The 13,380-nt window shown below is 46.6% G+C and overlaps 1 protein-coding gene across 2 annotated transcripts in view; it reads right to left on the minus strand.

Moving 5' to 3' along the window:
• LOC119170200 (unconventional myosin-XVIIIa-like) overlaps positions 1-13,380 on the minus strand; it is a 309,197-nt gene that overhangs the window by 46,405 nt on the left and 249,412 nt on the right. For both annotated transcript variants that reach the window (XM_075890718.1, XM_075890717.1), the window contains exon 22: positions 987-1,110. In XM_075890718.1, the coding sequence (XP_075746833.1) occupies positions 987-1,110 (124 nt within the window). The remainder of the gene's footprint in view (positions 1-986; positions 1,111-13,380) is intronic.

Here is a 13,380-nt window from a genome sequence, read left to right on the forward strand (position 1 = left end):
CAAGCTTTGCCAAGAGGGGTGCCAGCGAATTTCTTCGCATTTAATATCGCGGGCAGACGAACCTCGAAACCGAGCGGTATTGAAAACGTATAAACATGACGTCCTTTTCGACGACACTTCACCGATATCGTAAATCTGTCAATAGTAAAAGCCTCAAAGTTCTGTGCCAGGAGTCGGCCGCAGCACGTGGCCCAGTGCGGACACGCAAAGCGGAAGCGGTGACCTTCCCATCGCAACAAACACGACACGCGTTTCTCTCGCACGAACGCATTCGTCAACGACACGGGAAATGTACGTGAGAACCACGAACTGTGAAGAAAATAGCGGTGCCCGCGACATATACACATGGCGGCAGATCTTCCGTGGTTCAAAAACGGGAAGCACTCAAGCGCGCGAGGAAAGGCGACGGCGAAGCATAACCCGACCGTGGCGGCACGTGTTAAAATCGCCCGAGAAGAAAAGCGCCACACGTCGGCACAAACAAAACAGCGGTCGTCAATCCGCAGTCAGGCGACGGGGAAGCTTTTGCCAGCTGGCTCCGCGCAGCCCGTCACACCGATGCCGACGACGGCGCCGAAGGTGAGTACAGAGATTACGAAAGATCGTTCCCGACTTGGAACACTCCGCGTTACCAAGCACGAACTCCCCAGCGTAACGGCAATACGGGAGGCGCGAACGCGCGCTCAAACCAACAGTCGGGTATCACCTTCGCGTGGGTGTTGACCCCGCTTCTCTAGAAATTAGCGCGACTGCCTGTGCACACTGCATATAAACAGGGCGATAACTAAGTCGTTGCGCCGCTTTTGTTGATACAATACAAGCGGCCACTTCGTGCACGCTGTTACGATACAGAGGAGAACAGAACGGGCGCTCTGAGAGAACTTTGAGAAAGAGAGAAGTGATCCTTGCCTCTGCTGAGAAGGTCTATTCAATAATGTATGCGCGTAGTACATATATACACACACGCGTCGTGGAGCATCACTCACCGGCGGCCGCAGCGTCGTCCTCGTCCGAGACCTCGCCGTTGAGGTCGGCCGAGCGCAGCATGCGGCTCTCCATGGCCTCCATCTCCATGCGGTCCTTCTGCTGCTGGAGCTGCGAACAGCGCGTCTGCACGAAACACAAGTTCGATTCCGATATCAGTCAAACGCACGGCAGCCTAATACCGTGCAGCTGTGAAATGGGAAATGTACGCTACGCAGATAGCCTGCACAGTGGATTTAAAAAAAAAAAAAAAGAAGCCGGATGTCCCTCAGAACGCCACCCAATCGAATGGCTGAATTGTGCTTTTCAGAAGCTGCACCGTTAATGACAAATACCGGTGAGTTCGCTGATATCAACACACAAATGTTACGGGCGCACAAAGAAAAGAAAAAAAATGCAGGAAGACGAAAGACAGGCGTAGGATATACAATTTGTTTCATACAATAGGTGGCGGAAAAGGTTGCATATTACAGAAAACAACAAATATTTCCACACTTCTGTAACTTTTTTTTTTCATAGCGCGGAAGGCTGCACAAATTGAGTCGGCGTGGAAGTTAGAACAGCAATAACAACAATGGTGCAGTAGTAGAAGCAAGCCCTCCATACTCTACACCCATCTAATGGTTTTCAAAAGGCCTGATATGCTATAAGTGATATAATGCAGCTGATTCCTTCACGCAAACACGACATGGAGCGTGAAACAGCACACCTGGCTAGATTACCGGTCTCGAGCAGAGCAGGGTCATTTACCCTATAAATGCACATCGACCCTGCCAACCGTTATGAGTTGTAGCAGTTTTTTTAATTATATTGGGCGAAAATTGCGTCATCACAGTGTTTACGTTGCCGTGCTTTCGAAACAATGCTTTCCGAGCATTGTTTTTTTTTTTCAACGCCGCTTTCCCAGGAGCTCGCACAAACTATCCGAGTAATCGTGATCGCCCTGACATATGCATGATTATGTTTGAAGATCGGTTCAACCGAAAGTGTATGGGACAGAATGGACATGGAGCACGTGTACCTTCCGGCATTGGAAGTTCATTTGAGGGATGGAAGTTCAGCGCTTCTTATTAGCATTCATAATAAAGCTGTACCAGCACGCCCAATCATACATTTAGGTCTCAATTAGCATAAACATTTACACGTTCTATTGCTAATGAGCGCCGTTGCGAATAATTAGAAAAGCTTCATCGTTGAAATAAGATTATTTTTTCACTTTGAAATAATGTGGCATTGCGGAGCACATTCTGGCGAGACTTTCATAGCTACGTCGAGGAATCGTGCAGACACAGTTTATAATGATATCATTTAGACGTACGATGACGCTCAATGAAAATCCAGAAACCATGAAAGAAAAAACAGAGCTTAAGATGACATCCTGCCTGTAATTTTCACTTTGACCTTTCTTTAACGTCTGAATCGAACTGCACGATGGAAGAGGACACGGACAAAGAAGTGACACAAATTATTGCTTAAAAGAAGTATTGTAACTTGTACACGAAAACCATACGACCATTTTTTTTTATTTTAACAAAAAAAAAAATTGAGAACAAACAAGTAGAACCAACCTTTTGCACCTTGTACAAGGTGCCCCAATTTTCTAAGCTGTCTTTGACTTCGATCAACTGCGCTCAATAATGTGTCAACTGCGGCATAGCCTGGTATATATATATATATATATATATATATATATATATATATATATACTTTAAACATATGAGCTTCGGGATACCGTATGCTGTCGCGGCGCGCTGCCGGTGATGTGTGCATTTATTTTGATTTCCCGAAACCGCACTTCTCGGTGATTTGTACAGTTTTTTGAATGTTATTTATGTATTTATTTATATTTCCACACTCCTTTCTCAAGTTGGTTATCCCCCTTTCCCCCGATATGCGTGTAAGTGCTGCCTTGCGCCCACAGCACCGATTAACTAAGAACCATCGAGATAAACGCAGAACCTTCCTATGGGATTACGCGCACAACGGAAACATTACACATTCTTCTGGAACTTGCGTGGTCGCGATAACGCTGGGACATTCAAGGCACGCGTAAAAGTGAGGACGCGCCCCACCGTTTATGAGTTTTATCAACGACCGACACTCTGTTCGCCCATATTCATGTACAAGCTTGCATGCGTTGCTCGCTGTAATCTCACTTTCAGTTTCCCGGCCACAAGCTCGGCCGAATAAAAAGTTTAATCTTTGACACGCCGACTGCTGCATTCGTCCACATCATGACCACATGATTACATACTTACAATACCATCGGTCTATATACAGGGTGTCCCACATATGTTGAGCCAAGAATTTGAAAATGAAAGACACTTCAGTGTCTTTCATTTGAACCAAACGCGTACTACTCACACTAGCCTGCTGTAGATACTCAGGGTATTTATTATTTCTCCCCATACTAATTAATTATTAGTGATTTATTAAAGTTTTAAGTTATGGGCTGGAAACCCCAAATATTAACACTGAAATGTAGAGCACTTTCAGAAACCACCGACCAAATTGTTTCCTGTACGATACGTCTAGCGCCGTTATTTTTTCCGCGTTGTAAAGAAGGCCTATAGGCAGCACTATTGCAGTGCGCTCACGGTCCGTCACACGACTTCTTTTGACAATTCGCGGACTTTCTTTACAACGTGAAAAAAAAAAAAATAACAGCGCGAGACGTATCGTACAAGAAACAATTTAGTCGGTGGTTTCTGAAAGTGCTCTCTATCTCAGTGCTAACATATTGGATTTCCAGCCCATAATTAAAAATGGGTAATCATTGATTATTAATTACTAAGGGGAGAAATAAAAAAAAACTAGCCTGAGTACCTACAGACTAGTGCGAGTAGTATGCGCTTGGTGGGCAATATGACCGCAGCAGGTGGGCAATATGTACAGACAATATGAATGTTTATCATGTTAACCAATGAGATCAACTTTATCAGGCTTAGCTCATAATTGACAAAGGTCGTCATGGAGCCTCTGGACCTTCCATTCCCTGGATAAACCATTTATACAATGCTGCAACGATTCCATGTGTTTGCAAGTTCCTTGCTTTTTGTCTTGTTACGAGTCTCGACGCTACGCTATGAACTTGCGGTATAGACAACCATGTGCAGCCGCCACCCGTGCCGTATTTGAACCTTAGCTAAGGCTACCAGAAAAAGGGTCAGGAAAGAGCGCAGACGACTGCGCTGATTCCGTTTTTTTTATTGCGATAATAACTATATGAACAGTCTCGGCAGTTTTATTGCCGTCGCCATCGTTCACCGCATATGTATACGTATATATGAAAACTCAAGAAAAAGAAAAAAAAAAGCCGCCCGCGCTCGGCGCTTAGCTCTTCACAATGGGTCGACGCGCGCTTATCCAGGCGTACTTTGCTCCGCGAAAGAGGGAGGGGGGTGTTAGATGCTTGTGCGCTTTTTTTTTCTTTATTAATGCTTGTGCGCTTATCCTTCGGCGGGGAGAATCATGTACATTCAGCTTTCACCGGAACAGATGCGTTAGTTGCCGGGCCCACAAAGGTCACTTCGCTGCGCTGCACAGGCCCCATTTGCGAAAAAAAAAAGCGCGCTTTTCATACACAGCGAAGTATAAGAACTGGGACACTTGTTAGTTTGCACTCATCTGTACTTGTGATTACGTTTCGTGCGTCGTTTTTGTTTAAACAGCGCGTTAAGTGTCGAGCGGTAAACGTTGTTGGCTCGCTCTCGTCTTGTGGATGTTGTTTTCTTGCATCATTTATGCGTGAACAGCGCCCTACACGATTCGATCTGCTCGCCGTTCTCAGCGTTACATTCCAAGTTGTTGCTATCACACTCATTGCTTCACCTAGCGGCGAAACTGATATTTTTTTTTTGTCTGCTACCTCCTTTCATTCTGGCGCAGTACGTATGCCCGTTCCACATGAACCAACTAGACGGCAAGAAGGTCTTAGTGCCAATGAATGAACACGCAATTTGGCTTCAAGCAGAAGAATACATGACGACAATATTACGAGACGACATGGAACTTAGAGTACGAGATTGACTTAAGTGGGAAGGAAACTCATAGCCGCAAATCAAAACGCATATCAGGTAGACACACAGACGTACAGAAGCGACCAGCTCCTCGGAATCCCGAGCGAAGGCACACAGAGTGGCCGTGTACCAGTTGCCACACATGCATATCTTTCAATTAGCGCTGTACACGTGCGCAGAGTTTAAGTTCAGCTGATTTTTGTATCAAACGTTCGGTAGTTTCCTGCACTGAATGCGGTTTCTGCCCGGCCATGCGGATGAATTTTCTTCAATACAATACTATACGACTGAATTCAACACCTGAATTGACACGCATCATCGCGTCTATTCTGTGTATCACTGCGAGCACGCATTTATCAGCATACCATCGCTGAAAACGAATACTTCTGTTGGAGGTATTCGTTTGCAACGTACCTATTATCTTTTCAGCAAAATGGGTAACATTGCCGCAAAGATAATAGGTACGCTCCATTTTGTTGTACTCAGCATAGACAGCAAATGTTACTTCATGCACTTGCAGTTCTGTTGAACAAACTGATGTTCCAAGGCATTCATGTGGAAAAGTGCAGCATACGTGATATCCGAAAGTGTTTCATTCCATGATGTCATTGCAATTTTTTCCTTCAGTGGTGTTTCTGTTTTTGTATATTTTTAGTTATTGTAAAACTGCTCGCATTACATATAATATGCAATGCGACCTGCAATGCGAAACAGTCAACATTTATTTCTGGCGTAAATTGTAGGCCTTTTTGTATGCATTGTATATGGGTGCTCGGGCACTTCTCAAGGGAATTGACTTTCACTTTTCGCCTACGCATTGTCACATTATCAAGATGCAAATAAATTTTAACCTTAACTTCAATTTACTAATTCACGTAAAGGACGCAGTCGTGGTGCCGGTTCAAACGATTATCCGGTAAGGCCTTCAGAAAAGCACTCATGCTGATTCACGGCCGCTGCCTGAAAATGGAGGTAAAGGAGCGTTTTATTAACAACGCGTTCGCTTTCCATTGCTCTAATTCTCAAACTCCACACGAAAAAAGAGCGGCAAGTCAATACAAAACTACCAGGCCACGAATAATTCGGTCGAACAAAGACTGTCCATGCAGTTGGCTGAACAGCAGACGGCTGGGAATGTGGCAAGGAAGGTTGGTGACAAAGAAGCGACTGCGTCGACTGCCAAGACGACAATGAGTGACGTTCTGGCAAAACAATGCTGTCGGTTAAGTAAGCGAGCAAAGCTAACGTGTAGAGCCAACATAGGCTGGAACACAGAAAGGGCAGAAAACGCCGGCACGGTGCCAAGATAAGCGGGCGTTAGTGTTCCAGATGCATACCTCGCGAGCATAGTCAGAGGACACCAGAAAATAAATGATGAGGAACCGAAGGAACCGCGATTGTCGAACAGCGGCGCGGGAGGTAGTCAGTCTCGTGAACTAAGAATGGTCTCGTGTACTGTTGCTTACAAGTGCCGTGTCTTACAAGGTTTACGGTGGGCGCTCTCTTCGTGGGAATGGAGAAATAAGTGCACCAACGTTTAAGGAGGGTGCACATACAGGTGTGTTCAGCGAAAACTCTCTATACGAGTACCAATAAGGAACATTGAACGCAACGGCTATGTGCCTTAAACCATATAGGCGTGAGCAGCGTTCCCTTTCAAGGGGGAGGGGCAATGTTCATTGCGGCGCCCCCTCCCCTTCTCCTCTCAGATGTACAAGGAGGCGGGCACTCCTTCACCCCCCTTATACTCATATATACGCACATCCTAACCCGCGAAAGGAAACACACAAGCAGGTACCGATAATAGAGTTTTACGTTGGCGTGCCTGTCTCCTTTGCGACAAACAAGCCGCCGTTACTAGACAGCCAGCAGGCACTTTGGTTGGCGGCTTTGTGGTAATCAATGCCCAGTTTAACCACATTTGCCTACTATCTACCTTTAGTCTTCTCAGAGCACCTATTCCAAAGCCCTTATTTCGCGTCATGAAATTGAGCTCGTTTTTACTGCCGTGCACTGTTCGGGTAACTGATTTTCGATTCTTAGGATGTAGCGTAAATGTGGCACGTTTTCTACATATTTATCATCAAACGAGGCAGACGCAAGGAATAATATCGTTCCCAGAGAAACCAATTCACGACAGTTTTGTCATCGGGGGGTCGTCCCTCGAGAATGAGCGCTGGCACGATACGTCATCCGTAACGCCCGGCGGCAAAACGTGCTTTCCAACCAGCCCCTTTTACTATCCTGAGATAGCTGCAACGAATGTCTAGTTGTTATGCTGCTCGACTGTTAACCCGCAGGCCACGGAATCGAATCCCGGCCGCGGCGACCACATTTTCGAAGTAGCCGAAAATGACTGCCACCCATGCGCTTAAATTTATGTGCACCTTACAGAGCCCCAGGTGGTCAAAATTTTCGACGAGCTCTACTACAGCTAAGTGGCTGACTGGGCTAGTTGGTTTAGCATATTTGAGGTTTAAGAGCGCGAAAGAAATACACGGCGGAAAGGAAAAGGACGGGACAGGCGTTGACTTCCAACTAAAATTTTATTGACAAGAAAGCTGTTAATATACCCGAGTGAAGAAGAAAACTGTGAAAAAATGACAGATTTAAAGAAACTAAATATAATCAACAATCCCTGAGCCTGCTATGCCGACCTTCGCACCTCAAAAAACTTAGCTCTTTCTGGCAGATCAACTGGTGGCTTGCTTACGCATGGCTCCTTTCAAGCACCATATGAGCAGCCTCATAGATTACACGCTCGTGTTCTTTAATCTGGCCGAGAACTGTTGTCTTTTCAAACAGTGAAGTGCACCCACACGTGCTCACGTGTTGCACCAGGAAGCCATCTTTTCCATTACGAACATTATTGGCGTGTTCCCGTAAGCGTTCGTTCAGGCATCTGCCTGTCTGGCCCACGTAACAAGCACCGCAAGACAATGGGGTCCTGTACACCACGCCTTGCGCACAGCCGACAAACTGCGTCCTGTGCCAAACCATGCACTACTTTCCGTTTCTCTTTACGGGGCAACTGGGACAGCTTGTCAGGGGTATACTGAAGACCACCTTCACGTTGAGGCGTTGTGCTATTTTCTTTAGGCGATGTGACACGGAGTGCATGTACGGAATGACCGCCACGTTTTCCCGCTTTTCCGCTTTGATGCCCTAACTGTTACCGTCAATGTCCACCCGCTTTCTTTTCCTGTGTGGTTTTTCTGGTCTCTCGGGTTGATTAACAACCTTCTTGTTATTAAAATTTTAGTTGGAAGTCGGCGCTCGTCCCGTTTTTTTTTTTTCCTGTCCACCGTTTATTTTTTTCGCGCTGTTATTAAACCTTAAGTCTACTACGGCGTCTCTGCTGATCATATGGTGGTCTTGCGGCATTAAACTACGACAATTTATTATTATTATTATTATTATTATTATTATTACTACTACTACTACTACTACCACTACTACTACCACTACCACTACTTTCCTGTGGTCCCTTCTGCCTTTTTGGTAGGGTTTTCATAGTGGGGGCCGGGTCAACCGGGACTGCTCGAAGCAGCGCCTCTGAGAAGTTACGTCTCGCAACTTTTCGCCCAGGGGAAGGGCGTATGCACAGGGGCACCGCGAAAAAACTACTTGTCAACTTCCCATACGTATGACAGTCTAGTAAGGCTGCAGATGAATATTCAAGAAATTCATTGATATGTGGGGTTTAACGTCCCAAAACCACCATATGATTGTGAGAGACGCCGTAGTGGAGGGCTCCGGAAATTTGGACCACCCTGGGGTTCCTTAACGTGCACCCAAATCGGAGCACACAGCATTTGCGCCTCCATCGGAAATGCAGACGCCGCAGTCGGAATTCGATCCCACGGCCGGCGGGTCAGCAGCCGAGTACCCTAGCCACTGGAGCACCACGGCGGGGCGGATGTTCGGGGAAAGCAACGTATACGTGCTTATATATAAGCCCCGATTACCACCTCAGCGATTGTTACACGGGATTCATCACCACGTTCAGAGAACAGGTGGAGAACAGGACATTGAAAAACGAGGCGCGAAGATATCAGACGAGTCATTCCTGGTGACTGCATGCTCAGATGTGCACGAACAAACGATGCGTGCGGAACCACGCTCCGCAAACACGAGAAGAATATGCGCTATAGCGACTGCTGCGACCAGGTGTCGGAGTTTCGGACCACTCGACAAGCTCTAGACCAGTGGTTCTCAGTCACGGATGTACCTGGCCTTGTGCTGCATTTTAAAAGCACAATCAAAACTGAGGCAGAAGAACTTACGATTGCTCTGGCTATAACTAAAAAAGCAACACGAGAAATTGTTAGCGACTCAAAGTGAGCCATTCAGAACTGTAATATAGCAAAGATTTCTGCTGCCGCCGCCTAAATTGACGCAACATGCAGAATGAAATAAACGCCTTGCATTTCTCCGCAGCAAGGAATGGCCAAGCTAAGGTGTACCACCAATTTCACATCAACAGCTTCTCAATACGTTGCGCGGTCTGCAGCCACATTCAACCTAGCTGCATCTAGCTATATGCTTTTTTTTCTAATGCGCAACCACGAAAAAGTGCACTCATGTGCAGTTGTGAAGAACAATTCGTATAAGGCGTACCGATGCCGCAACATGGCGTAGCCAAGCGCCCCGCTGCATGTCGGGCAACAATAAATGCGGACGCGGATGTCGGGTTCCTAAGGGCTCCGCTTTTCGCTCGCTCCATTTCTAGGATAATCACGCGCTATCGCGCCCAGATCATGACGACAGACGTACACGAGCCGCTCTCTCAACTCGCTGTGACGGCAGGACGAAAGGGGTCGGGAAGACGGAACGGTCGGGAGCGACGGGGAATTCGGCCCGTGGGCCAGCTGGCCGCGCTCCCGGTGTCTCGGCGCCCGAGAGGCGGCGGCACAACAGCGGCGCGCCACGCGCTCCCCGAAAGCACTTTGCCCCCCAGGGTGGGACACGAGGGACTACGGAGACGCACGTGAGATGATCCTTGGCCAGACTGCATAGCCCGCTGGTCACGGCTCCCCGTTAAGAAGCGCCGAGGTGACCGGACCTGGCACCGACGGGTGTTAGCGGAGCATTGTTGTCGATACAATGGTGAAGCAGACGAAAGAGTGAGTCGCAATACAAGGGCGATGAGGAAACGGGCTATCGTGGCTGCTTAATCGGCATTGCGCTCACGTTTAAGGAGCGACAGGTGAACCTGGAAAACGATGGCAGAAACCTAGGGAGCGCTTATCACTGTGCTTTAGCGTGCAGTAAACGCGTAGGTTACGTGTCATCCACCAGGCCCATCAATCTGGCACCTCGCTTAACGTCGCCGGCTCGCAACACTTTGCGGTGCGGGAGGGGTGGTAGAAAGACTATCCACAATGTGCCACTGAACGTTGAACGAAGGCTTTACAGAACACTTGTTTAGTGCTCACGCATGTGACCACACACGGTGTACATACATCCAAGGAGCCACTTCAGGGCCTCTCATCAGCTACACCTCCCTGTATGGATGGAACGGTACGTCATTCGGAAGAAGGATATCGCAACAAATATCTGTTATTTTTCCCGAAAAGAGGCAGCAAGGATCAAGGAAGCGTCAGGTGTACGTATAATACAGGGACAAAGAAGAGCTGCACTTGAATACATTGGGTCATTGAGCTAACTTCTAACCGCAGCTAATTTCTGAGAAATAGAAGATATGGTCTCGTGCTACTGTGCTACGTTACACTGAATGCCTTCGTGATGGCACATCAAGGCGATAGAAAAAAAAAACGTTGTCCATGCCCGCACATCAGAGCAGAAAGAGCAACACGCTCTTTATTGAAAACGTACCTGGGGCCTATAGCAGAGATTGTCTTAAGAGCCTCAGAGCAATATTAAAGTAACATGAGGTATAATGGATATGTTCAGTTTTCTCCCTGTCGCATGCTTTGATTTTATGTGTAACTCATTAAAGGCGCTCACGTGAGAGAAGTCAAGTTTCGAACAAAATACGTTACAAATGGTTTCGAATAAAGGCATCCACTCCTTGCAACATTATGACGAAATTGCGAAAGGTTGATTTCGCGCCTGACGCACTTGGTGCTCTACAACCTCAATGCCATTTTTTTTTTTTTTTGCAAGCCAGATGAGATAGGGAGACAACCGCCGCAGGGGGTAGGGGACGGTTCCTCGTGACGTTGATACATCGCTTTGCCAAGACTGCGACACACTGGCCACTGCAACTTTTTTTAGTCGGCACGGAGTTTTATGAGTTCACCTACGAATAGAAGCAGCAGGTATACGCTACGCCCGCACCTACCTGCGCCCATCTGGGAGAAACAATGTCAAACTGGGCGCAGCCTTGACTCCGAGCGCATGGCTGGGCGAGGCAGAGCTCGGAAAAGGAACCACGCTAAAAATCCTCTGTCGTGCCAAATTAATTAGGCCGAGCGAAAGCAGCACGACGACTAAAAAGATGCGCCGCCTCGTCGCATTCCTGTGCAGAACCAGAGCATGGCAAATGGTGATTCACGGAGGCCTGGCGAGCAAAACAGGCTCACCGTGTACCCCCCGAAAGTGGCAGAGTGACGCAGTACAACTTAGCGCGGCACAGTGAACGCATCTACAGGCCACAATCGAAGCCAGCGGGAGAATCTGAGCGGGTTACATCACAACTGATCCTTACAGTAAATTATTCACAGGATACTTTGTGCGATTAATCGCTCATCCATGTAGTTCAATGCAGTAGTGCAGTTTGGGGTGATGTTTGCTTGCCTGCCTCTCAGGGATAAAATGATACCTCTGTAACATTAGGCGATCACTTATATTTATCTCTGGGCTCGCATCAGTAAACTCAATATCGATGGTTTGAGGATAGCTCGTCTGACCGGATAAATCAAGGCGTGATGAAGGCGATAATTACAGAGGAAAAAAAAACGCTGACCGAAAGTGAAAGGTTCAAATACTTTCGGGCAATTCGTATTCCACGGGGAAGCTTAATTCACAGGGCTGTTTTATTATTTTTTCTTTATAAGCAAGGCTTCCATGCGGGAGCTCAAACATTTCAAAGTTCTAATTTTCTGTTGGCGTTTTTTTTTTTGTATTCGCCCTCTCAATCATAATACACCTGTCGCACTAAGGCCAGCAGCCAGCCACCAAAACAACTTTTTGAAATTTTGATACGTCCACAACAACAACAAAAAAACTGTTTCAGAAGTACAATTAACCATAACCAACACTATATTAACGACCAATCAAACAGCAACCAATTAAATAGCGACCAATTCAACACCCCCAAGGGCAAAAAAAAAAGAAATGGCAATCGGAAATCAATCGCTTTGTTTCATTGGCGAAAGCTAACCGCCTCTAGACAAGCAGCGTCACTGCGAGCGAACGTAAAATACACAGAACGCATCCATATCGTCGATTGGGTTTGCTGCAATGCAGCGCTGGTGAATTATCCGTTATCCGATACATCCTCCCGGTAAAGAAGAGAGTTCGACGAAGTGGTACAATGGAAGCGAGCTTTACTTTTTAAATAACTACTCTTCTAATTGCAATCGATTGACGCAATTGAAAAATCGGGCCCTCGATTTTAGCTCACTACTCTGCAAAAGCGACTCCGAAAAAAAAACGCAATTTTTTAAAATGAAAAACAGCTGCAGCGGTGATTAACGTTGCTGAAACCCCCGTGCGTCATCAACGTTGAGCGGCGGGCGGATGCTCATTAATGCCGATACCCTAGATGATCCTTATCGTGCAATTCGGTGCACAAAGCACCGCTTTTTTTTTTCAGTCGCTGTCCACATACAAGCATTACAGTCAGAGCTGAATGCACGACTTAGCATTCATCAGAGCAACAAAATATTCGTTTAAATACCACAGATAATATATATAACGAATCGTTACAAGGTACGTGAATCAATACTGTAAAACATTTGACTACAACTTCGCTAGAAAGAATCGCTCTGGCCTCCTGAGCCCAGAAGTTTTTTTGGAAAAGCACCGCCATCATTTTGTCTTATCCGCATATAACACATACAATCCAGAATTTGCATCGCAGCTGGTTTTGACGAATAATGCGTGTAAATATGGCATTACATACAGCAGAGAAAACAGCGCGTCATTCATTGCAAATCACTGTAGAGCTGTCTTCTCCGCAAGCACACCATTCATGCGGCAAAGCTGACTTTAGAAAACGGCGTTTTTTTTTTTTGTTATATTGTGAATCGTGTAAAGGAAAGGCTGCCTCTTACGGATAGCCCGCGCCTTCGTTAAAACGACGTGGCGTCAAGACGACGTGACGTGACGACGTGACACAAGATGCTTCTCACGCAAGCAGTTTAAAAATCGATATTTCCCTACAAACTCGTAGTCGACGAGACATAGC

Source organism: Rhipicephalus microplus, chromosome 3 (assembly GCF_043290135.1).
Source record: "Rhipicephalus microplus isolate Deutch F79 chromosome 3, USDA_Rmic, whole genome shotgun sequence".
Classification (NCBI taxonomy): domain Eukaryota; kingdom Metazoa; phylum Arthropoda; class Arachnida; order Ixodida; family Ixodidae; genus Rhipicephalus; species Rhipicephalus microplus.